The sequence below is a fragment of the Hordeum vulgare genome, chromosome 5H, assembly GCF_904849725.1.
Source record: "Hordeum vulgare subsp. vulgare chromosome 5H, MorexV3_pseudomolecules_assembly, whole genome shotgun sequence".
Taxonomy (NCBI): domain Eukaryota; kingdom Viridiplantae; phylum Streptophyta; class Magnoliopsida; order Poales; family Poaceae; genus Hordeum; species Hordeum vulgare.
Genome location: NC_058522.1, coordinates 503,183,368 through 503,209,148, shown reverse-complemented (window position 1 = coordinate 503,209,148; position 25,781 = coordinate 503,183,368). Strand labels below are relative to the sequence as shown.

At 48.5% G+C, this 25,781-nt stretch overlaps 3 protein-coding genes across 3 annotated transcripts; all 3 read left to right on the top strand.

The window, feature by feature from the left end:
- The first annotated feature begins 599 nt into the window (after positions 1–599).
- LOC123400138 (BTB/POZ and MATH domain-containing protein 2-like) lies at positions 600–2,172 on the top strand. Its single transcript, XM_045094555.1, has 2 exons — positions 600–723; positions 815–2,172. The coding sequence occupies exon 2, from the start codon at positions 822–824 to the stop codon at positions 1,992–1,994; it is 1,173 nt and encodes a 390-aa protein (XP_044950490.1). The 5' UTR covers positions 600–723; positions 815–821; the 3' UTR covers positions 1,995–2,172.
- Positions 2,173–8,031: 5,859 nt separating this feature from the next.
- On the top strand, positions 8,032–14,550 carry LOC123452716. Its single transcript, XM_045129425.1, has 2 exons — positions 8,032–8,078; positions 14,169–14,550. Exons 1-2 carry the CDS (start codon positions 8,032–8,034, stop codon positions 14,395–14,397), a joined length of 276 nt encoding a protein of 91 aa, XP_044985360.1. The 3' UTR covers positions 14,398–14,550.
- Positions 14,551–17,971: 3,421 nt separating this feature from the next.
- On the top strand, positions 17,972–19,652 carry LOC123397548. The gene has a single exon (XM_045092076.1). It carries the CDS (start codon positions 18,336–18,338, stop codon positions 19,344–19,346), a length of 1,011 nt encoding a protein of 336 aa, XP_044948011.1. The 5' UTR covers positions 17,972–18,335; the 3' UTR covers positions 19,347–19,652.
- The last annotated feature ends 6,129 nt before the right edge of the window (positions 19,653–25,781 follow it).

The window sequence follows — 25,781 nt, the reverse complement described above, 5'->3', positions numbered from 1 at the left end:
GATATATTTTCCTTGTCTAGTGTAGTAGGCTCATCATCGACATGCGCTACAAACATACCAAGAATAACATGGATATTTATTTTCCCATGTATGTTATTTATTCGTGCTAGTGTATGTATTCAGTTGTGGCAACCGGTGCAGTGAAATAGAAACACAATTATGGTAGTTATTTTTTTCGCAAAATAATCTAAGATTTCTCGGAAAGTGGCTATCGGTAGCTTTAAGATATTGTTTTTGAAGTCGCAACATTCATCAGGTCAAAAAGCTTACCTAAGCTTCAATACAGTCCCATTACAGCATAGGCCAAGGATGTTAGTTTTGGTAAATTATTAGAGGTGGACGGTTTTGACTGAATTCACAGAACTACGGTCAAAGTTAGCGATTTCGTAAACACAATTTTTTTGAGACAAACGAATTGTTTTGGGTGGAATATGCTATTGCATCCTGCAAAATTCAGCTCGATTTATCAGGCCGTGAGCGAAACAGTGCCTTGAGCTGCGTGGGCGTTGTATGGGCTTTGCAGATTGTGGGCTGCGTGGGCCTTAAAAGCCCAATCATCGTGACGACTTTATAATCAATAAACCCTCAAACGTAGGCAGATCCGGGTCGCACTCACCGACGAGCCGCCGGCGGCGGCGCAAACTCTGTTTACGGCGAGGAGCCACGCGGGCGGGGGCGGCGCAGCGACTGGAGCGACGGTGACTCCGCGCGGGACGCGACCAGGTTTGCCCCTCTGCTCAGCTCATCGACCCCAACTCTGGAACTCGACGTGTCAATGGTGACTGAATTAGATAGTGTTTCGGTGGACTCGCAGATCCCTCATGTCGTTCGCCGGCGTGTCCGTCGTCGACGGCGGAAAGCACTGCGCCTGCGACACCTCGGCCGTCTACGCCGGCGCGGACAGCGGGTACCACCTGCTCATGGTCAGGGACTACTCGCGCACCAAGGTTGAGTTGCCCACCGGCGAGAGCGCCACCACCGGCCTTTTCACGGTGGGGGAATATGATTGGTACATCGAGTACTACCCCAACGGAGAGAACCCAGACTGCCGGGACTTCGTTTCGCTCTACGTCACGAGGAATACCCTCTACGACGGCGAGGGCGAAGAGGATGTGGAGGCCAAGTTCAGCTTTAGCCTCGTCGACCATGTTGAAAAGCACAAGCCAGTGTACATTCATGGAACCAATAAGACCTGCACCTTCTCCGGCAGTGCCCCCTCCTGGGGCAGCGACAAGTTTGTGAGAAGAGACGTCCTGGAACGATCGCGGGACCTTAAGGGTGACTGTCTCACCATCCGGTGTGATATCATGGTTGTTTGCAAGGATCCCAAAACCGAGGATGCCCCTGACACCCTCTCTGATATGAACCAGCATTTTGGCCATCTCCTTCAAAACAAGGTCGGTGCTGATGTGACATTTGAGGTCGGTGGCGAGACGTTCGCTGCACACCGGTGTGTGCTCGCAGCCCGGTCTAATGTCTTCATGGCACAGCTATTTGGCCCCATGAAGGAGGGCACCGCAACGTCCAGCGTCATACAGATCAAAGACATGGAAGCAAAAGTGTTCAGGGCTCTGCTTAGCTTCATCTACACGGATTCACTCCCCACGATGGAGAAGGACAGCATGGAGGAGGATGAAATGTCGGAAGTTATGGATGAAGGACGAGAAGAAGCAGCAGAGTTTGAAATGTGGCTGCAATGGTTGCAAGACTTGTTTGTGGCGGCAGACAGATACGATCTCCAACAGCTTAAGTTAATCTGTGAAAAGCAGTTGTCCGAGCACATATGTGTGAGCACGGTGACGTCCACACTTGCTCTAGCCGAGCAGCACTGCTGTCACGGATTAAAGGAGGCGTGCTTGAAGTTTATCCAAGTCCAGTCTCCCTCGTGCTTACAAGCAATAATGGCAACTAATGGCTGGGATCATGTATCTGCGACCTATCCCTGGGTTGTGAAGGAGCTCATTGCCAAGCTTGCTTCGAACCAGCGAAAGTAACACCCTGTATATGGTAGGCATGCTCCTTAACACCTAAAGTGGTGCTCTTAGTCTTATGCATATACGGTATCCTCCTTTAGAGAGGACGTAGTCGGTGTGTCTCGTCATGTAATTTGCCTATATGCTGAATATCAATTAAAAAAAATGCAACATATGGGCAAGTTGTCTCTTCATGGAATGGATTAGTCTGTAAATTCAGGCAGGCGTAAGCGTCAACATTGTTCTGCATTGCAGCACTGTCCAACTTCCCTAGCTAGTTAATTACTCCCTCCGTCTCACAATATAAGATCTTATATTGTGAGGTGGAGGGAGTACTAAACTGGAAGAGAGAAAAAAAGATACCGTGTTTTATGGTGTGATATCATGTCTAACACTCTTCCTGTTTGTTTTTCTTTTTTCTTTTGGGAGAATTTCAAACGTGAGAACTATCATTGGCATCAGTCATCTACAGGCAGCTGGCAGAGGCAACCTATCCACATGCCCCTGTTTGTATATCCCCACTGCTCCCCAGTTTGTTAATCAAATTAATTTCACAAAACAAAGTGTTTAATTAAATTAAAAAATGAAGTACTTCTGCTCGTCTGTCTCTATTATGTGCTGACCAGTGGCCACCACGTGGGAATGGAATGGATAATGAACTAATATTTCTACATCTCCGGCAGATGGCCATGTTTGATAGTATCTGGTAGCAGGTCCTTCTCCTGCTACCATCTGGTCTTTACGTCTACATTATTCTGAATTGCGCTTTGGTGATAAAAAAATTGAGGGTATGAACTGAACTTTCTTGTTAAGAAACTTTTAAATTATTGGAAATGAACTGTTTGACCTGCCTTCATCGCGCTATAGTACCTGCCTTCCTGGCAAGGTAGGCATGGCCAGTCAAGTTACTCGAAATAACATAGCACCGAGTAACCAACTGCCGTTGCCATATGATTACAGGGAAGCTCCGGTTGACTGCATGATTCTTTTTCTGTTTTGTTCTGTTAAACGTGCACAGCATGGTCAGGTACTCAGGCGTCGACCTCCATTCTGGTCCGGTCGGCAGCTATTGGATTTACCCGTCTTCGTGGTCTGATTAATAGTTCATTGGTTGGCCTACATGTTCCATCGGTATATCCCCTAATCACTTTCCCATGCCGTTTATCTGGATAATCACTCATATCTACGTGCACAAGCAGCATCATGTATAAAAAGATGCAAATTGAGGTGAGATGCTCACTCGCTCTTGTCTGCCAGTAGACCCATTGGTTTGATTAAAGGATGTAAACCATTCATATTTTACTGTGACCACCTGTGTTTCTATATTTCAGGGACCTTCATCAAATCCTGAAGCTAACACTGGCCACTTTCAGTGGGCTTCTGTAAAATCTAAAGGGGAGCGGCAATGATTTTTCTTAACCATGCAGCGAATATGAATTATTTCAGCCCTTGCTGTAAGTAACATTAGCAATTTCATAAAAAAACTGTGGTGATGCTTTTGTTGGACAATTTCAATTTTTTAATGCTAACTTATGTTTTTGTTCCCCAGTAGCCTGGAGACTTGTCAGCTTGGGTTTCCTCTGAGTCTGATGTATCACCTGCCACCCATGTTAAGAGCTAGGGTTCTCTTTTCGGTGTCGAATCGTTTACCAACAGAGGTACATAGTTTATCCTTGTAGAGTTCTGGTTAGATGGTTACTGTACCCAGTACCCTCCTTTTATTTCTGTTGGAGACAAGTAGCCTCCTTTGTTGTAACTTGTAAGCGAAACCGAAAAAGACTTCTAAGCGAAACAAACCAATTATGGCTCTCTGCTGGGTGGCTAATAAATGGCACCTGGAGCCCTCATGTGGTTCTGTTTGTTGAATTCTGTCCAGCTTATCTTTGAGAACATTATGAGGAGACCTTCCACTGAAGACTAACTGATGTTACAGGTATGCGCGTAAATCATGCCAACATTATATAGTAGTCTTGCTGTTTCACATCTCTATCAAGAAATAAGTGCCATTTGTGAAGGGAGTCTGCTCATAGAGTCTATTTTGGACATATATGCTTCGAAGGATACATATCTATTGAATCTCCACCAGGTGGCATGCCCAGGCAGGCGCTATTTAGTTTCTTATTGCAAAAAGGGTAACATATGGGCGGTTTATTAAAGAGGAAGAAGCATGCAATCGGCTCATCTGTATTATATGCATGATACACCAGTGCTAACCAGCGACCACCACGTGTCCAAGTGGAACGAATGCGTTCATGGTAAGATAGCTCTGCATTTTGAATACTCCCTCCGTTTCAAAATAAGTATCTCAATTTTGTATTAACTTGAATACAAAGTTGTACTAAGCTTGAGACGCTTATTTTGGGACGGAGGGAGTAAACGGGTAGTATGCAATGTTGAACCAAAAAATTCTGTATGTCCAAAAGGAAAAATGATTTGATGGAGATTACCATTTAAAAGTGCCCTAGCGCTCTTTTCGCCATGTGAAGCGCGATTTCCGATATCTGGTTAGCTGATAGTACTTCTTTCCAGTATTTCGCCTTTGCAACTTTGCTCATTATTCTGAATTCTGTCTGTCTAACGGCAATTTTTGAGAGATTTTTAGGGGACTTGCTTGTGCCCCCGCCTGGTCATCTGGCATTGTGCCTACGCATGCTCCCGTTGCCCTCAAGATTCTTTTTCTGTGTCCGTTCCTGGGGTTAAGTTTTTTTTTTTTTTTTTTGAGAAAAACCTGGGGTTAAATTGTCTTTCCATTGCATGAGATGAGGCTCATGCAATGCTTTGGGTGGTGTCAGGGCTTTCGAGCCTTCACTCCTTCTGGGCCATCTGGGAGCTACTGATTGATCTGATCCGTTGCAAAATTGGAGAAAAACCAGAGCTCGTGGTTCATGCTTGACAGGGATCGCACGTCTCAACGCCCTGGCACCTTCTTATCCGTCTATATTTCTTTCCCGGGTGGAAATTTTCGAATGCTGAAATTATTCATGGGCGCCAATCATCTACAGAAATTTGGCAGCTGGCAAATGGGTGGTGTCAGAGTTTGGATATTAGGACATGTACAATGATTGATAAGATAGTCTTATCTTAAATCTTGCATGTAATTTAAAGATGATAAAAAAGAGTCTATAATGAATCATCTCTTAGCCATCTTCTATAATTAGTTATTCCTAAAAACATGATGAGACATATTGTGTTAAAAGATCACCTCTTGTCTTCTCTTAAATAAGATAAAACAAAGCCTTTTTTCGAGTTCTCTCTCCTCCTCATTTATCTTATGTGGCACTTCTAAGATAGCATCATCGTACACGCCCTTACAAGTTGGGTGTTACTCTAATCTTGAGCACAAACGTACCCGCATGAACAGTATTTTTTAAAAAAAAACTAGATCAAAAATATGTTTTGTTTGCCGGATGAACATCAACAAGTTTTCTAATATCTTGTAAAATTTCGCCACGAAAAGACATCTCTAGAGGTGTGTGCCAAAACGTCCACGGATGTCATTTCAAGATAAAAAATTACAGGATGTTAGAAAATTTGTCGATATCTATCCACAAAAAAAAGTCAGATATCGTTTTACTGTTTTAGAATTTCCTATTCATGCGGGTGTATTTGAGCCATTCAAAAATCCTTTTGTGCTGCCTGCCTGGCGGCCAGTCTGCCAGTATTTCACATGCTTTTGTACCATCACTCCCTGCCCTGCAATCTACGGCTTAGATCCGAATCCAGAGAAGCAGCACCCATTTGTTTGCCAGCCAACTCTACCCCATGACCCTAGCTGATCAATGAATTTGGTAGATCTTCTACCAACATTTTTAAAAAAAAACTTTACCCCATGAGGCCACGAGCCCTTCATCTCAAAGTCCTCGTTCACACAACACAATAATTAAGCCCGGACATAAAAAATGAAGACTAATTTGGTTGGATCGGTCTTCTTCTCTGGATAACCGAATAATTCAGAGAGACCTAATTATACAACTCGATGGATTTTTGACACAATTAGCACAATCCTCTATCTTCTCTAGATGTTTATGAGACATTTCTAATTGCACACACCTACTACATACACATGTTGTGTGAACTCTAAATTTTGGTTGCATACGCCTGTTACACATACATGCTGTCTGAATTTTGCTTTCTTAACCTGTACTGTAGTGTACATGGATCTCAGTTGCAGCATGAATTTTGGTCTGTTTGGTGGGGACTAAACACAATCATGTAAACACCGAAGATTAAATAGTGAAGAACCGAGAAGACGGAAATAATTTTGGTCATCAATTATGAAAGACCAAATCTTGGAAGATCGATAAGACCAGATCTAGCAAACCGAGAAGACCAAATGCCCGAGCTTAAGGCAACTCCAATGTCATCCATCAAAACGCCTGTAGATCTCCAGGCACTTTGTGTCATCTAACGCGGTGTATCAAACATCCGTGGTCCGGACATTCCAATTCTCAAAAATTGAAAGCAAAGTTGGGGTAGGTCTGTGGGCGTCCAACACCCCCGACCCACACAAAACACCCCCTCTCTCTCGCTTCGCTCCAATCGCCACTCCACTCTCTGCACCGCATTCATGTCGGTTCAGAGTGGACGAGACCAGTCAGTAGCGCATGCCAGATGAACGACGTGTCATTCACACTGGTGCGGTTATCGAGACGCTTGCTAGCGAATGTGATCGAACGGGGCCGTGGAATTGCCATGAAATCGTGGCCTCGATGGACACACGACTTGCCCAACGTGCTGCCCGCATTACGACAAGCGAGCCTCCAAGGTCTCGGAGGAGAGCTCAGACGAGATGGACATGGAGGACGCGTAGAAGGAGGAGCAGGTGCCCACACCCTGTGTCGGGTTCGACATGTGGCTGGTGGAGGCACAAGCGAAGGAGTAGGTATCACCGGTTTCATGTTCGGGATGCTGCAGCAGAAGAAATGATACAACCTGCAACTCCTCGAGCACCACCGGCTCGCTAGAAGGAGATCCCCAAAAAGTAGGCGAACGAGCAGGTCGTTGCGACAATGCTCGCGGAGAATCTAGGCTTCGTTGATGAGCAACAGTGATGCATGATTCCATGCGCATCACACCCACCATCAGCCGCAAGTGGTGGCAGCTCCGCGTGAGCGAGATAGCATGATCATCTATTTAGGCCTTGTTCGATTACACCCTTTGTCGGGAGAATTGAAGAGGATTTTGGGGGGGGGGGTGACTTGTAGGGGATTCAATCCACTTCAATCCCTGCCAAGACCCCTTCGCAACCCTGTTAACTGAACAAGGTCTCAAGGAGATGGTGGCGGATGCGGACGCGAAGGCGACGATGTAGGCGAGAATCAATAGCTTTGTGTCATTCGTGCCAAGCTGCAACGACTATGAGGTCAGACCCTCTTATTCGGTCGTCGACCTCACCTCCACCGACGACGCCCACGGACATGCAGCGGACTTCGACGAGAAGTAGGATGTGAAACACAAACATGCCCACATCCGACGAAGAGTATGACGCGGGACAAGGACGTGCACGCGTCTGACAAAGAGTATAGGGTTGGTTACTTTTGCTATTAAAAAGTTATTGAAATGGGGTGACGAAGTGGATGTGGGTGAGGGTGGGTGTGGGCCGGTGGGGATTGGGTGGCGGCAAGGTGGGAGCGGAAGCAAAATGAGGTGGGGATTTTTTACTCCGCGAACGGTCAGTCGAGTATATTTAAGAATCGACTCCACTAACGCTTTTTGTGATTTGGTTAGTTCCTGGTTAGAGGAGGTAAACCAAATGTATCCTCTTCTAACGCTTTTATTGGGGATGAGTTAAAGATGGCCTAAGAGCAACTCTAGCCGATCCCGTAAAACTTCGTTGGGACGCTTTTTTCTAGCGGATTTCCAAAACCAGGTTCGGTAAAAATGGTTCGGCCAGTAAAATATTTGCGGAGAGGCCCATAAACCGCCCCCCGATTCCACTATATATGATGGCTCTCTTTTTCCCCTATCCTCCTTCGCCGCTTTTCTTCTACTCTCACGACAGATCGAGCGATCTTCTTCGGCGTTTTGCGATGAGAAGGGGAACCAGAAGCGAGAGGAGATGCCGTGCGCGGTCGACGGGAGGGGTGTCCAAGGGGTGTTGAGTAAATAGGCAATTTTTCGAGTATATTAATCCACGAAATAATAACTAGCATGGCATTGACTAGACTAATGACATACTGATCTTGAGCTAACCTAGCACATACTACGCATATAGTGGATACATCTATGCAAACAAGTAGTACTGCTAAGATAAATACGAACATGAGGATAAACGAGTCATACCCTCCAATCGGCCAGTTGGCCGTAGCAGCGGCGGCGGCGGCAGTATCCTCTGTCGTCTTCTTCTCGGCTTCCTCGCGGAGACGGTCAGCTTCGCTTGGTGAAGACATGGCGATGACGAGGGCGACGCGGACGTAGACGAAGCAGACGGACGAAGGCGAGCAGTCGCGTGATCGCTCCCCAAAAACCTAATCGCCCCTCTCCCGTACAGGAACCGGAGAGGCGAGGTTTCGGAGGCCTGCTCTCCCGTCAACCGTGTACGCGGTAAACGGGACGGAGTCGCCGGCGGCAGCAGCAGTTCAAGGAACGAACGGGTGAGGCAGATGTGATCTAATTTTCGTGACGGCTAGGGTAGGCAATCGCGTGCTTATAAAGGCGGCTGGGTGGAGAGACGTGGGCCGAACCCACGTCCGAGTCGGTAACAGCCACGATCCGACGTCTCGGATCGTGCCTTGTCCGTTACGTATTCTCCGTTCCTGACCGGCAAAAATAAGCGCGTAGGTATGAGCTCGGCTCGGCTCATTCCCGCAACCCGCGGATCGGCGCGTCGTGACGAGGCGTGGCGTGGCGTGGCGAGGCGGGCGGCGGAGGAGGAGTGCGCGAGGGCACCTTCTCTTCTCACTCTCCAATAGCATGTGGAAGAGAGACCCTTATAAAGGGGTCCAAACTCTCCTCCACTAGCGGGGTGGGACTAAACTCCCACCACCTTGTCATGCCACCACCTACATGGGCCCTTGTAGATTTTTCTGAAATTCTCTAATGGGCCTAAGGCCCACCTCCAAATTTCAACAATCCCCCACCAGATCTCAAGGGCACATCGTGTTCCCTCGTTCCAATCACTATTTTAATATACCAGCATTTCAGTGAAGACCTATTAAGGTTGAGCTTCACCTAGAACAAGTAGCTACACTCCTTTACAACTGAACAATGGACTAGCCTTGAATTGTCAGCTTGGCGTAAAGGAGCTTCACCACAAGTCTTACTAGTACTAGACTGCCGAAGGTGACCCCTCGGGTGGAGCATATTAGTCACACTCCTGGCCTATTCATGAGTTTACTAGAGATCACCCAAACCTCATAGACTGTGACCAGCAGTCAAGCACATATAGGTGTGTTCCTCCAAAGATCGCTCTGTAGGATAGCATCTTGCTTACATATAAGCTTTAGAACACATTAAGACAGTAGTCATCCTACCATACAGTATCCGAGAGTATTGCATCTCCAACGGAGTGGGTTAGTAAAGTTACTCTCCTCAGTTCACCACTGGCTTGTTTTCCCAGGTCCTACTTCACGGGATCTCCGATCATATAGGTTGGGTTACTACCATGGCAACTCATGTGGGTCTCATACCCATCTCCCTCGATGCACTATCTATCACAACACGTGATAGCCCTTTAGTAAAGGGATCTGCCAGATTCTTAGCCGTTTGGATATAATCCAACGCTATCACTCCGGAGTTTCTCAAACGTCTGACAGACTTCAATCTCATTCTTATATGTTTGTTGGACTTCATATTGTCCTTTGAACTCTTCACTTTAACAATAACCGTCTGATTATCGTAGTTCATAAGGATAGCCGGAACCGGCTTCTCAACCACAGGTAAGTCCATCAAAAGATCTCGAAGAAATTCTGCTTCAACACGAGATGTGTCTAATGCTGTTAATTCTGCTTCCATTGTCGATCTTGTTAAGATCGTTTGCTTGCAAGACTTCCAGGAAACAGCACCACCCCCAAGAGTAAACATATACCCAGTAGTGGCCTTCATCTCATCAGCATCAGAGATCCAATTCGCATCACTATACCCTTCAAGAACCGATGGGAATCCCGTATAGTGAAGCCCGTGGTTGACAGTACCTTTCAAGTAGCGCATAATTCTTTCAACGGCACGCCAATGAACATCGCCTGGGTTTGCAACAAACCGGCTAAGTTTGCTCACAGCAAACGCGATGTCAGGCCTTGTTGCGCTAGCTAGGTACATAAGTGAACCGATAATTTGAGAGAATCTCAATTGATCTATAGTTGTGCCTTTAAACTTTCTAATAAGCACACTAGGATCATATGGCGTTTGAGAGATCTTGCAGTCTGAATATCCAAAGCGACTCAAAATCTTCTCAACATAGTGGGATTGCAGAAGTGTAATCCCACCCTCATCATCTCTCAACAGCTTGATGTTCAAGATAACATCAGCCACCCCAAGGTCCTTCATCTCAAAGTTTTGAGACAGAAAAGACTTAACCTCCTCAATTACTTTGAGGTTGGTTCCAAATATCAGTATGTCATCAACATACAAGCACAATATAACTCCTTCGCCCCCACCATGGCGATAGTATACACATTTGTCAGCTTCATTAACAACGAAGCCAACAGATGTCAGAGTTGTATTAAACTTCTCATGCCATTGCTTAGGTGCTTGTCTCAGACCATATAAAGATTTCAGCAACTTACACACCTTTCCTTCCTGACCTTCTATCACAAAGCCATCTGGCTGTTGCATATAGATTTCCTCATTTAGCTCTCCATTCAGGAAAGCCGTCTTAACGTCCATTTGATGAACGAGAAGACCATGAGAGGCCGCCAATGAGAGTAGTACTCTAATGGTGGCCAGTCTAGCCACAGGTGAATAAGTATCGAAGAAATCTTCCTCTTCTTTCTGGGCATAGCCCTTGGCCACAAGCCTAGCCTTGTACTTTTCAATCGTACCATCGGGCCTAAGCTTCTTTTTGAACACCCACTTGCATCCCAATGGTTTGCAACCATAGGGACGATCAGTGATTTCCCATGTCCCGTTAGCCATGATGGAATCCATCTCGCTACGGACCGCAACTTTCCAGTAATCAACATCTGGAGAAGCATACGCTTCTGAAATAGAAGTGGGATTATCATCCACGAGGTATACGAAGAAATCATCACCAAAGGTCTTTGCAGTCCTTTGTCTCTTGCCCCTACCATGGGCTTCCTCGTCATCCTCCTCAGGATTTTCATCATGTGTTTGTTCATAATATTCCATAGGAATGGCAGGCTCAGGAGTTATCTCAGATTCCTGTCTAGAAGTGCTTTGCATATCTCTCATGGGAAATATATCCTCAAAGAATGTAGCATCCCTCGACTCCATTATTGTACCGACCTTCACGTCAGGTACCTCAGATTTCACTACTAGAAATCTATAGCCTACGCTATTCTTAGCGTATCCCAAATTAACGCAATCCACATTCTTTGGTCCAAGCTTACGCTTCTTGGGGATCGGTACATTGACTTTCGCCAAGCAGCCCCAAGTACGTAAGTACGAGAGTGTCGTCCTTCTCTTCGACCACTCCTCGTAGGGAGTGACCTCATTATCTTTTGTAGGAACTTTATTCAGGACATGACACGCGGTCAATATAGCCTCCCCCCACCATGCCTTGGATAAACCCGATGTATCTAACATGGCGTTAACCAAATCAGTTAGAGTACGGTTTTTCCGCTCGGCAACCCCGTTTGACTGGGGTGAATAGGGAGGCGTCCTCTCATGAATAATGCCGTGTTCCGCACAAAATGAATCAAATTCGTTTGAGAAGTACTCTCCACCACGATCAGACCGGACTCGTTTAATTTTCTTTTCAAGTTGATTCTCAACTTCTGCCTTATAGATTTTAAAGTAGTGTAGAGCCTCATCTTTAGTATTTAAGAGATACACATAGCAAAATCTAGTGGAATCATCTATCAATGTCATGAAGTATTTCTTTCCACCTTTAGTCAACACACCATTCATCTCACAAAGATCAGAATGTATGAGTTCTAATGGTGCCAAGTGTCTCTCCTCTACAGCCTTGTGAGGCTTGCGAGGTTGCTTTGCTTGCACACACGAGTGGCACTTAGAACCTTTGGCTAAAGTGAAAGTTGGGATTAAATTCAGTTTTGCTAGCCGCGACATAACACCGAAACTTATGTGACAAAGACGTGAATGCCAAACTTCAGATTCATTAACACTCGAATGAATATTGTTCACGACTTTATTACAAAAATCTGCTAGAGAAAGGCGGAACAGACCTCCGCATTCATAACCTTTTCCAACGAAAAGTCCATATTTCGTAACTACTACTTTATTAGACTCGAACACCAACTTAAACCCTTCTCTACACAGAAGGGAGCCACTAACGAGATTCTTCTTGATGGCGGGGACATGCTGCACGTTCTTCAGCTGCACGATCCTTCCCGAAGTAAACTTCAGATCGACCGTGCCAACACCAAGAACAGAAGCACTCGCGCCATTCCCCATCAATACGGACCCGCGACCGGTGGCCTGATAAGAAGAGAACAATGACAAGTCAGCACACACATGAATATTTGCACCCGTGTCCACCCACCAATCGGTGGACTGACAAACTGTAAATACAGTAAGTAAATTACTGTACCCAGATGCACCACTTTCATTGTTGCCCACAATCATGTTTGCAGACTTGGAGTCCTGCGCCGGCTTCTTGTACTTGTTTGGGCATTTGTTCGCCCAATGTTCCTCTGAACCACAAGTATAGCAGCCATCTCCCTTCTTATTCTTCTTGAAGGGCTTCTTCCCCTTCTTCTTGAAGTCGGTATTCTGTTGGACAGAGTTCTTTCCCTTGGGCTTGTGAGAATTGAAGTTCCTCTGATGTACCATATTGGCAGCAGAAGAGCTTTCCACCGCTTTTCTATTGGAGTCCTTTGCTCTCGAGTTCTGCTCAACACTCAGATGGCCGATGATGTCCTCTACTGAGAACTCACGCCTCTGATGTTTCAGAGTAGTAGCAAAGTTCCTCCAGGAATTAGGGAGCTTAGCAATTATACAGCCCGCGACAAACTTGCCCGGCAAATTGCACTTAAGAACCTCAAGTTCCTTAGCTATGCATATTATCTCATGAGCTTGTTCCAAAACAGAACGGTTGTCAACCATCTTGTAATCGTGGAACTGCTCCATAACATACATCTCACTCCCAGCATCGGTGGCCCCAAATTTAGATTCGAGCGCCTCCCACAAGTCCTTGGCAACATGCATATGTAAATATGCATCAACCAGCTTATCTCCGATCACGCTAATGACTGCTCCAAGGAATAGGACGGTGGCCTCCTTAAACATCTTCTCCTGTTCAGGAGTGATAGTTTCCGTAGGAGTGACACCGGCTACCCAGAACACGTTCATAGCCGTGAGCCATAAGGTGGTTCTCGTTTGCCAACGCTTGAAAAAAGTACCGGTAAACTTATCCGGTTTCAGTGCAGCAGCAAAACCATTACTCGAAAAATTCCTACAGACATTAGGTTTTTGGATTGTTGAGTAAATAGGCAATTTTCCGAGTATATTAATCCATAAAATAATAACTAGCATGGCATTGACTAGACTAATGACATACTGATCTTGAGCTAACCTAGCACATACTACGCATATAGTGGATACATCTACGCAAACAAGTAGTACTGCTAGGATAAATACGAACATGAGGTAAACGGGACGGAGTCGCCGGCGGCAGCAGCAGTTCAAGGAACGAACGCGTGAGGCAGATGTGATGGAGAGACGTGGGCCGAACCCACGTCCGAGTCGGTAACGGCCACGATCCGACGTCTCGGATCGTGCCTTGTCCGTTACGTATTCTCCGTTCCTGACCGGCAAAAATAAGCGCGTAGGTATGAGCTCGGCTCGGCTCATTCCCGCAACCCGCGGCGCGGCGCGGCGTGGCGAGGCGGGCGGCGGAGGAGGAGTGCGCGAGGGCACCTTCTCTTCTCACTCTCCAATAGCATGTGGAAGAGAGACCCTTATAAAGGGGTCCAAACTCTCCTCCACTAGCGGGGTGGGACTAAACTCCCACCACCTTGTCATGCCACTACCTACATGGGCCCTTGTAGATTTTTCTGAAATTACCTAATGGGCCTAAGGCCCACCTCCAAATTTCAACAAGGGGTGCTCGGCGATTTGCGAGTGGTTCGAGGGTGAGCCGCCTCGCAAGCATCACAATGATGTTGTGGCCGGGAGCTCCTCCCTCCACCCGTCGGTGGAGGAGTGGCGTTGCGAGCAGGCGCGCACGCAACGCTCAAGCACGGGCGTGGTCAAACTTCCACTGCCTCGTGACCCGCACCTCCGGATGGCAAAAAGGCTTGGTTCGAGGCGAAGGAGGCAACTGCCGCAGAAGATGAAGCTGTAGCGGTGCAGGTGGAGGCATTGTTTGAGGAGTACCAACTCGTCCAAGTCCTCTCCAGCACCCCCATGGAGTATCACCTCCACAACAAGAAGCCGAGCGACAACGACGACGGCGACGAATAGATCTTGTTCAAATTTATACAACAAGAAGCCGAGCGACAACGACGACGACGACGAATAGATCTTGTTTAAATTTATGTTTTAAGTATGAACTCCGTTTTATGCTCGTCCAATCTATGTTTTGTCAAGTAGAACTCCGTTTATGTAGCATGAACTATGTTATGTATAATGAACTCTGGTAATGTTTTAATGATGCGAAATACGAGTTTGAATAAGGGGTATATGTTTGTAAAATCTATTATGTCTCGATGTCTTGCGTGCATAAGTCGTTTTTGGAATATCGTAAGACCAACTTCAATGGAGCGATCCATTTCGTCTGTCGCCGTCCGTTTGGGTCGGCCCGGACACAAAAGTTGACCCAAATGGACGCGGGTCAGCTTGGCTTTCGCCTGACGACCAATTCCCGGCCCAATTTTGAGCCGGATTTGCGTCAACGCGGACACAAGACGGACGGACGCACGCGCCTACTCCTCTCCCCGGGCCCGCCGGTTGGTGGCATCCACCACCATTTCCCCCCATTTCCCAAAAAAAAACCTCCCGCCCACGCGCTCCCACCCCATGCCCGCCATGGACGATGACCTCGACCTCGATGCCATCGCCAACCTCGTTTCCCTCGCCTCATCTGACAAAGGCAAGCCTCGTGCCCCCCCGGAAGGCCGTCGCACCGAAGCCGAAGAAGGTGCTAATGCCCGAACAGCGGGCAAAGGAGTCGGCCAAGAGGAAGGACCGGAGGCGGACGCGAGCCGCGCAGCAGCAGGTCACCAACGCCCGCATCACGGCGGCAACGAGGGAGGCGGTCTACATGCTGGGGTTAAACCCTAGCCAGCACGGTCTCGTCAACACCGTCGTGGCCGCCGCGGTCAACACTGACTCATCCGCCTTCCTTCGGACGATGCTGCCCGACTCGCCCCGCGGGTTGGCTTGCAAACCGGTGCCCGGCTTCCACGTCTACCCGCAGGCCTCCCACCTCTCGGGAGAGTGCTCGCCCGAGGTGAGCATGGTTGTGCCTTCCACGCTCGCGCCCGCGACCATCGACCTCAACGCCACACCGGTGGCCGCTGGCTCGTCAGCCGGAGGCGCGAGGAAACGCGCGCGACAGGCGCCAGCCGACCAGCTGCCGGGCGCGCGCAACCTGTTCGACGGAATGCCGGCCGCCGGCGACGACGGCTAGATGCAGAACATGATCTTCGAGGGTGGCGCGCGGGACGCTGGCTTCAATCTCGACGAGACACAAAACCAGGATGACCGAGGGGCGTTCACGCCGCCCGCTGGCTACAATGAAGATCAAGCCGCCTTCATGCGTGATCAGGTCGGCCTGGACCTGGACGGCTTCCCTCTCGACCATGAGTTCCCTGAAGACTACGGGCTAGAGGAAGAGGGAGAGTGCGACATCGAAGCAGAGCCTTTGTTTGAGGACGAGCTCGCCAACCAAGCCGACGGGTCGAAGCTGAAGTGCAAGAGCAAGCAGACCAAGGCATACACGGCGGCCGAGGACAAGCTTCTTTGCGAGTGTTGGAGAGACATTGGGCAAGACCCCAAGATGGGCGCCGAACAAAATCATTCATCCTTTTGGATTCGTGTTCATCGTGAGTTCCATGAGCGCAAGAAGTTTCCGCAGTACCAAATAGTAAGCGCGCGCGGGTGGGTGTCCATTTCGAAGCGTTGGAGGGTGATCCAACAAGAGTGCAACACGTTTTTTTCTACTCTTGAGAGCGTCAAGCCCGCCCCGTGAGCGGCATCGACGTGCAAGACATGGTATGTGTCGGGGATATACCCCGCAGTGTAACCCGATTTGAAGTGACCTGGCAGGCGACTCATACTTGACCCCACAGGCGACTCAGACAAATTACGAAGGCCCAAGGCCCGACGTACACCCTGACATAAGGCGGCTCATAGAAAGGACAGGAGGTCCGGCTCACAAGAGGAGGCCCAAGAAGAGGAGAGACTCCCTCACAAAGGAAACAAGACCCGGATTAGGATTCAAGAGAGACTAGTCCTATTCCTACTCCTAGTAGGACTCTACATGTAAACTTACCCCTTCCACCTATATAAGGAGGGGTAAGGCGTCCCAAGAGGGACAAGATACACAACTTAGGTCTAGACAAGACAAATCATGAGATAGACAGATTAGACACCCACGAGATTAGAGGTGGCGAGTCTGCACCCTTGTAATCGAGATCATCATCTTCATCAATGAAACACAAGCAAGACGTAGGATTTTACCTCCATCGGAGGGGCCGAACCTGGGTAAACTCGCGTCTCTCGATTCCGACCAACCCCTCTCAAGCCGCCGCATGGTTGCGATGGCCTCACACCTAAGTTCTCTCACGATGACATATGTCATGACAAAACCACGACAGTATGCTAGCAAGCCGCCCTCTTTTTGTATCATCAAGTTTATGCTTTGGGTGTTCGTTTGCATATCATTTTGCCAATATGCTTGCATGAAATACATTTGTAGGCATTCAAGGTCCAACACAATGGTAAGTGCTTCAACCTCTGCCATTGCTTTAGGATGATCAAAGACGAGGAGAAGTTTAAGGCGCAATATGCCGCCCTCAAGTCGCATGGTGGGAAGCAAGCCGTGGAAGCGGTTGGGGACGGCGAGAAGGCTCGGCCGCGGGGGAAGACCAACTCCAAGAAGGAGGATAAGCGGGATGCGGCATCGATCGCCTTGATCGCAACCTTGGAGGGCATGATCACCAAGAAGGACTCAAGGGAGGAGAAGCGCCGGCAAGAAAGAGGAGCAAATGAACGCCTTCTTGAAGATCCAAAGGAGGAGGCTTGACATGGAGGCGGAGAAGCAAGCACAGATGCTTGAGATGGAGGTGGAGAAGCAAGCCAAGATGCTAGAGATCGAGGCCGCCAACGCTAAGACCAAGACCAAAGAAGTGGCTCTCGCGAGCATGATGACTGGGGTGGAGATCATGAAGGTGGATCTCAACACCGTGTCGTCAAGGAAGAGGCCGTGGTTCGAGAAGATGCAGGCCGACATGCTCAAGTTCGACGAGGAGTGATCTATGGCGGCGAGCGCCATCTTTTTTGGATGCCGACAGGTGTGCTGGCATGACCACGAAGGCCGCGATGGCGTGATCGAACTCAAGTCCCACCCTTTTTGTGTGTTGGCATGTCTGCTAGCGGGTTGACGAGTGCGCCAGCATGAACCGTGGTGTTATTTTTTTGAAGCCGGCATTGTATGCCGGCGCTGGCATATGATGCCGGCATGAGACATGGCCGCTGCCATGATCGGCCGTGTACCTTTTTTTTAAAATATTAATTGCGGACATGAAATGGATCGACGTATTGGACGCACTATCCATCTAAATCTAAAACAGGACGGACGTCGGACGACGGTCGATCCAAACGGACAAAAAACAAACAAATTTTGGATCGGTCGGTTGAAGTTGCTCTAAACCATTCTTTTTAAATGAACGTTTACGGGATGCGCTCTAAAGCTGCAACCTATCGCTGTCCTCGTGGCCCTAACCCATCCTCTCATCCTTTTATGAAGAAGAAGAAAAATATCTTGTCCGTCCTACCACTACCACATCCACCTAACGCCAGTCGGACCAACCAACGCACACAAACGCCCAAGAAATAACACGCCACGCTTCCTCCTCCCCGCATCGCCCAGATCCCAGAGCTCCAACAAAATCAACCATGCGCCCATCCACAGCTAGCTAGCCGAGCCGACGCAGTGTGATATTTTTGCGCCATTAATCGATCAATCACCCAGTCCCGACTCCCGAGCTCGAGCTCACGGCGACGACGACGTCGCGCGCGCGTCCAGGTCAGAGCCGTTATTTATAGGAGGATCTGACCATGTCTTCGCCCCCCAATAGCAACGACAGCGGCAAGAAGGACCCGCTGGACGCCATGGGCGCCTTCTTCTCGGCGCAGATGAACCGGCGCAAGCTGGTCACCACGCAGAAGCTGGCCATGTCCGAGCGCTGCACCTCCTGCGGCGACGAGTTCCCCGGCTGCGCCCACCGCCCCGCCGACCGCAAGACGTGGATGTCCGAGCTCGGCCCCGACCGCCTGCGCCTGCACCAGGTGGTCTGGCCGGGCTCCCACGACTCCGCCACCAACAGGATCGGCATCCCCTTCATCACCCGCCCCTTCGCGCAGTGCCAGTCGCTCTCCTGCTACCACCAGCTCGCCCTCGGCTGCCGCCTCCTCGACGTCCGCGTGCAGGAGGAGCGCCGCGTCTGCCACGGCGTGCTCGCCACCTACTCGGTCGACGTCGTGCTCGACGACGTCCTGCGCTTCCTCGCCGAGACCGAGTCCGAGCTCCTCGTCCTCGAGATCCGCACCGAGTTCGGCCGCGACGACCCGCCGGACTTCGCCAAGTACCTGGTCGAGCGCCTCGGGGTGCACCTGATCCCGCAGGACGAGGCGGTCTTCGGCAAGACCGTCGCGGAGCTGCTCCCCCGGCGGGTCATCTGCGTGTGGAAGCCGCGCAAGTCGCCGGCGCCCGGGCGCGGCGAGCTGCTGTGGAGCTCCGGGTACCTGCGGGACAACTGGATCGACACGGACCTGCCGGAGACCAAGTACGAGAGCAACCTCAAGTTCCTCGGCGAGCAGCCGCCGGCGAGGGACCGGCGGTACCTGTACAGGGTGGAGAACACGGTGACGCCGCAGGCCGACAACCCGGTGGTGTGCGTCCGGCCGGTCACGAACCGCATCCGCGGCTACGCGCGCAGCTTCATCGCCGAGGCCTTCGCCAAGGGCCTCGGCGACCGCCTCCAGGTCTTCTCCACCGACTTCATCGACGGCGACTTCGTCGACGCCTGCGCCGGCGTCACCAAGGCCCGCGTCGACGGCGTCGCGTGAACCTCACCGGCGTGCCGTGCATGGGCTTGTCTGCGTAGTAATTAGAGGTGTGGCCGCGCGCGATTAGAGGGGTTCGTTCTCTGTCCTTCGGGCTGTCATTTCGTGGCGTGCAGAGGAGCAGAAGCAGAAGCAGAGTGTGTGTGTACGTGCGCGTCCGGGTGGGCATTCTTTACAGGTAAACTTGGGATTAATGGTGTTGATGATCATGTCAGCGTGTGTGATGTTTTGTACTAGTGGATTGGGGGGTCTGTAAATACAGAGGAGAATTGCATGTGCAAAGGAATAAGCTAAAGTGTTGGTTGTGAATTGTCTGTTCATCTCAACAGAGAAAAGTTTTGAGTAGCCACAAGTAGGATAATTTTCATTCCCACAATAATTTAGAGCAACTTCAACAGAGAGCCACCCATTTTGTTTGCCATGTTTATTTGGATCGCCGCGGACAGAAAAATCAGGCTAACACGCTGACCCAAACGAACACATGTTCGTTTTTCGTCCGTCTACAACTCATTCCAGCCCTAAATTTGAGCGGCATTTGCATCGCCGCGGACACGAAGCAGAAGCGCTCGTCGTCTGCCCGTCTTTTCCCCTCGCCCGCAAGTCGGTGGCACATACACTAGTCGCCTCTTCCTCCTTCGCCTCCAAAAACACTCGACTGCCTTGCCCGACCACCGCCTCCCATCCCCGCCGCCCGCTTTCGACGTTGCCGCCAGCCATCCATGCCACAGACTCCTTCCGGTCGCCTCGTCTCCCTCAGCCGTCGCCAAGCTCTGCCACTTTCTCTCGGCAGGAGGCTCCTCTCCGGCCGGTGTCTTCCACTATGCCCGCAAGGTGCTCGACGCTTTGCCCAAGGTACAAATGGACTCCGATGATGAGTATTTTTTCTACAATGTTCTTTTGGACTCGGATGATTCTTCATCTGATGATGTGGAGATGGTGGCGGCTGCGTTGGTAGTCCACGGCCACGAAAGTATGGAGCGGCCACAGTTTAAGGGCCCCATGACGGGGCACACGCCGAAACTTAATCGCAACCGGGAGAGTGATCATTTCCTACTCTGAAAAGATTAGTTCAGTACCCCAAATTCGCTCTTCAAACTTCACTTGTTCCGTCGCCATTTTCGGATGGCTAGACATGTTCTCAAGTGTATTCTAGAGGGGGTGATTGGTACGATAACTATTTCGAGTGCAAGACGGATGCCCTTGATTGGCTTCTCCTCTTATCAGAAATGCGCTGTTGCCAACGCTCTCCGGTCTTTGCTAGGATGGCAGAAGACAATTGTTCGGAGGTCAATGTTGGGATCAATGAATACTATCTAGCCGACGATATCTATCCACAATAGTATACTCTTGTGAAGGCAATCTCCAATCCTGTAGGAGAGAAGAGAAGAGATTCACCCAAGAGCAAGAGAGTGTTAGAAAAGATGTAGAGCCTGACTTTGGCGTTCTTCAATTTCGATGGGACATCGCTCGATATCCTGTTAGAACATGGAGCACGCAAAAATTATGGAAGGTAATGACAGCTTGTGTGATCATGCACAACATGATCGTAGAAGATGAACGTCCAGAACGTTTGTGTGATCAAGGGCTTGAGTTTTAGGGTGACAATGTTGTGTCTGAGCATGAAGGAGAGGCAATGTTTGCACGGTTCGTCGAGTTTCATCATAAGATGCATGATTAAAATACTCACATACAGCTGCAAAATGATTTGGCTGAACATATGTGAATTCATCTCGGCAACGAGTAGATGTATCCACAACCTTTTCTTTTAAATGTATAGACTATGAGATATTTTTGTAATTCTTAAACTATGCAATATTTTCTATTAAACATTTATTAATCTAGAACATTTGTAATATTTATCAATGCCATAAAAATGACTGTAAGCCCGTCGCGCGGACGAAAAATGAATCGACGTATTAAATCGAGTCATTTATAAAAAAGGACGGACGAGCCGACTCAAACGGATAAAACACGAACAAAACACGCGTCCATTTGAATCGCACGGCTGGAGTTGCTCTTACATGAGTAGCCACTAGCCTGGAGAAAACCTTGATTATATATTATCCACTATCCAGGATGGTTTTCATCAACTCTCTGAAAAAGAAAAAAGGAAATCAGGATGGCTTTCAACTGGCCTTAATGTTCTCTGCTGCTGTTACCATCGAAGTTACTTGCGATCAAGGCAAGCGTTACGGTCCAGCATTTATTCGACGGTGGACAGCTTCTTTTTTTGTGAGATGGACAGCTTCTTTCTACATTAACATCAGATCAGGTCGATTTTCAAAATAAAATAAAATCACATCAGGTCATTTTAAGCTTGTACCTTTGCCTGTTTGATCTTTTTAAAAAAAGGTAACAAAGTTATTATTGTATTTGTGTGCATTTGCTATTTGCAAGTTGCCTGAAAATGCAACTTGCAATCGGTCGATTTGGGAAGAGATAAGATAGCAAGGTGTTTGCGAGCGACGATGCGGCGTCGTTGGTGAAGGAAACTTGATGGTGCAGGAAAAAACCCACTAGTGTAGGGAGGATGTTGGGCTTAGAGGGACAACCAAGGGGCGACAGTAGAGCGTCGAATGTATGGCTTTGGGAAGGCGGGGTGGGGGAGCGCCGGTCACAATGGGGTTTTGGTCGGCATCAGAGTGGGGCTCGGTGATAGGAGGAAGGAGAGACCGAGAGAAGAAGAAGTTGAAGCAATTTGTGTTTTTACACAACTATCGAATAGAGGATCAGAATTTCTCATGGCGAGATTGAGGGTCACGCTCAATGCGAGCGAGCTCAAGCTGGCCAGACGCCGTTTCACTTGGTTTAAAGAGTAGGCCAGGCCGATGCTGGTGCACCTTGACCGTGCCTTCTATGACAACGATTGGGAGCTGACCTTCTGTGGAAGCAACCGCTCGCCACCGCCATGTCGGACCACTGCCTGCTGCTGCTGCTGCTGACGTGCGAGCCGCCGGTTCCGTTTCGAGGCCTTTCGGCCGCACGTGCATGGGTTCCAGGAGGTAGTCGCCGCTGTGTGGAACGCGCCATGCCGGAGCGTGGATGCTTTCGGACGGCTGGCGCTCAAGCTTCGACGATCCTCGGTAGCGCTTCGACAATGGCATCGCTCCCATATGGGTGACACACTACTGCAGGTGCTCTTTGCCCGAGGCGCCGTCCTGTGTCTTGACACGGCGCAGGAGTCCAAGGTGCTAGAGCCCTAGGTTAACATTTGAGAAAGTATAGGCTTTGGTACACCTTCTTATCTAGCCATCCGTTCTTGCATCACGATTCATGCAATCTCTTTTCTCTTTTTTGTTCCTTTCAAATAAAAGAACATATGAACTTCAAACTTTGCAAGATGAAAAAACATTCTAACTAGAATGTGGGAAAAACTTTCAGATTTTTTTCGTGAAAAATACATAGTAAAGAATATATTTTCTACTTTAAAAATCTAACTTTGTATATTTATGTAGGTCGAAAAAATATGTAAGTTTTATCCACATTATCGTAAGAATGTTTTGTTGTCCTATAAAGTTCAAGTTCATATGTTGTTTTCTTTTGAAGAAACAAAAAAGAAAAGAAAATTCATGTAGTAAGTTAGTTGTGTAGAAGGAATCTCAAAGCAACATTAAAGGATAAGGATAAGAGGTGTTCGAAAGTCCGAGCTTAAAAAATCCATGTTCCAGAGCCCAACGAGCCGCAACTGTGCAAGATCCTGAAGTCGTGCATCCCGGGGCTAACTATCATCAAGCGCATCCGTCCCAAGCAATGCTCGTGCGTCACGTGGTTGCACATAGGCGATGCCAATACCAAGTTCTTTCACCAAAAAGCAAGCGCAAGGAGGCGTAGAAATTTCATCGCCTCGTTGCACGACAGCAGCTCCATCGCCACCGACCGGCCGTGCAAGGCCGATGTTGCTGCAAACTATTCCCAACAGCTTGTTGGTGAGCACGATATCGGCCGTGCTCTCGTGGATTGGGATGGACTAGGGATACAATAAGCCAGCCTTGATGAGCTCGAGGTACCTTTCTCGAAGGAGGAGATCCTCGCAGCAATCAAGGTTATGCGTGGAGATCGTGTGCCGAGCCGGACGGCCTCAAAAGGGTCTTCTACAAAGCCATAGTCGCGACAATCTTGCCAGATCTGGTGATAGTGTTGCAACAGCTATACCAGATGAACAGGGCGAGCCTTCACCGCCTCAACACCGCAAACACCATCCTTCTTGCCAAGAAGGAGGACGCGACATCGACGACACACGACAGGACGATCAGTCTTTATGCTCGACATGATTCGTGCGCGTGGCTTTGGTGCAAGGTGGTGCGACTAGATGCCCATGCTACTAGCTACCTCCTCGACACGGGTGCTGATCAATGGGGTGCCCGACCGTACAATCTTCCATCAACGCGGGTTGCGGCAGGGCGACCCGTTGTCGCCTTTCTTCTTCATACTCACAATGGAGCCCCTTCAACGGCTCCTCGACATTGAGGTACATGAAGGGGTGTTGTCGAAGCTCCGTGGCCGATTACCGCACCTACGGAAGTTGCTATATGCCGATGATGTCGGCCTCTTTATCAACCCGGTGAAATAAGACATGGTCACGCTCCACTCCATTCTTACCATGTCTTGGCTAGCATCAATGCTCAAGGTCAACTTCCAGAAGAGTGTAGTCCTCCCAATTCGATGCGAGCAGTTGGACGTACCTGACATCGTGTCCCCTCTCGACGCGGGCGTCGCGATTTTCCCGTGCAAATTCTTGGGCTTGATGTTGTCTTTGCAGGCCCTGCGCAAGGTCGAGGTGCAACCTCTCTTGGACAAGCTTTTCACACGCTTGGCCTGCTGGAAGGCCAAGCTGCTGTCGCAAGCGGGTAGGTTCGTGTTCCTTAACTATGTCCTCTCTGCTCCCACGGTGTACTCGGATGCGATCTACGCCCTACCGGCATGGGTGCGTGATACGTCTCTAATGTATCTATAAGTTTTGATTGTTCCATGTTGTTATATTATCATCCTAGGATACTGTTTGGGGCATGATTCACCAATTTATATTATTATTGAACACTAACCTATTTACCGAGTGTCTAGTGCCAGTTGTTGTTTTCTGCGTGTTTTTTCTTTTCAGTTTTGTAGTACCAAACGAAGTCCAATTGCCACGAAACCTTTTAATGATTTTTTGGACCAAAAGAAGACCTGGAAGCTTCGGGGGGGGGGGGGGGGCTGAAACCACATGAGAGTCCCCAAGGCAACATGGCGCGATGGGGGGGGGGGGGTGGCCGCGCCCTAATGCATTGGCGCCTCCATGTGGCCCCAATTGACCCGATTCCTAATCTATGTGGAGTTCATTGAGGATCTCAGACGTTCTCATGCTTTGGCTTATGATTTGCACCATGATGGATCAAGATCTTGAGAGAATAATTAAAGAGAAGAATTCTACATATGTATTGAAAATAGGATCATGATGAGCTCATATGTTGAGTCATGGATGATTATGTCTTGAAGCAAGTAATTCAAGTGAAGAATCCATTGTGCCTCTCAAGAAACTATGTTGTATCATGAAGACGAGCAAGTTATAGCCAATATGAGATTCATGGAGAACTTGATATGGTCATGGTGAATTGAGATATTGGTAATCATTTATGCAAGCAATGAAGCCTAATAAGAAATCAATAGGGCCTTCAAGACATCAAGATTAATCATGGATCAAAGATAAATGTTGACCAAGATGAAGATCAAAGAGTTAACTCAAAATTGGTAATCACACAAGCGCAAATGATGTACCACATGGGATCTTGTGGTATGGTAAGTAATTGTCAATTGCACTTTGTGTACTAACCCATACTATGTGTTGTCTATGTCTATGAGGGTTAGGTAATTCTCATGGGCTCGCATCAACAGAGAGATTTCAAGTGTCCATGAGAGGATGACATCAAGTGTTCATGATCATGTTTGACAAGGGCAAGTTCAAGATAACCATCCCTAAGGATTACATGCTTGAACCTTGTGGATGTTCACATGATGGACAAGTGAAGATGAATACAAAGCAAGGCTTTCCATGGTGTGTATGGAAGAGCTAATTGAAGACCTCATCAATGTCTTGCCTTCAGCTTGAGCCAAGAAGAAACAATAACATCAAGATCAAGTGAAAGGCCCGACTCAAAGGTATTAGTTCCTTTGACGTTAGTGGTGTGGAGTGATGATCACCGAATAAACATATACTCTCAAGAATGGATTATCGATAGCTATTTAGTGCAACTCTTTTATGATTCTTGAGTTTTAGGGATCCTGCATTATTAATAGGGGATCAAAGTGTTTTGTAATGGACTTTCTCAAGTCAACATCTTCTATACACAATTCCACTCCTATCATATATCCCAAAGTAAAACCGTTAGCCAAAACGGGTTCCCCAAATTCTATGATCAAATCTTTGCGTTTATTGCATCATCTATTTTGTTTTATATTGGG

Excerpts from the sequence above, each read along its gene's own strand:
- LOC123397548 (XM_045092076.1), top strand. The coding sequence starts at position 18,336 with ATGTCTTCGCCCCCCAATAGCAACGACAGCGGCAAGAAGGACCCGCTG.
- LOC123452716 (XM_045129425.1), top strand. The coding sequence starts at position 8,032 with ATGCCGTGCGCGGTCGACGGGAGGGGTGTCCAAGGGGTGTTGAGTAA. Across the intron at positions 8,079-14,168 it reads GTCCAAGGGGTGTTGAGTAA|TTGCGAGTGGTTCGAGGGTG; the intron begins ATAGGCAATTTT and ends GTGCTCGGCGAT.
- LOC123400138 (XM_045094555.1), top strand. The coding sequence starts at position 822 with ATGTCGTTCGCCGGCGTGTCCGTCGTCGACGGCGGAAAGCACTGCGCC.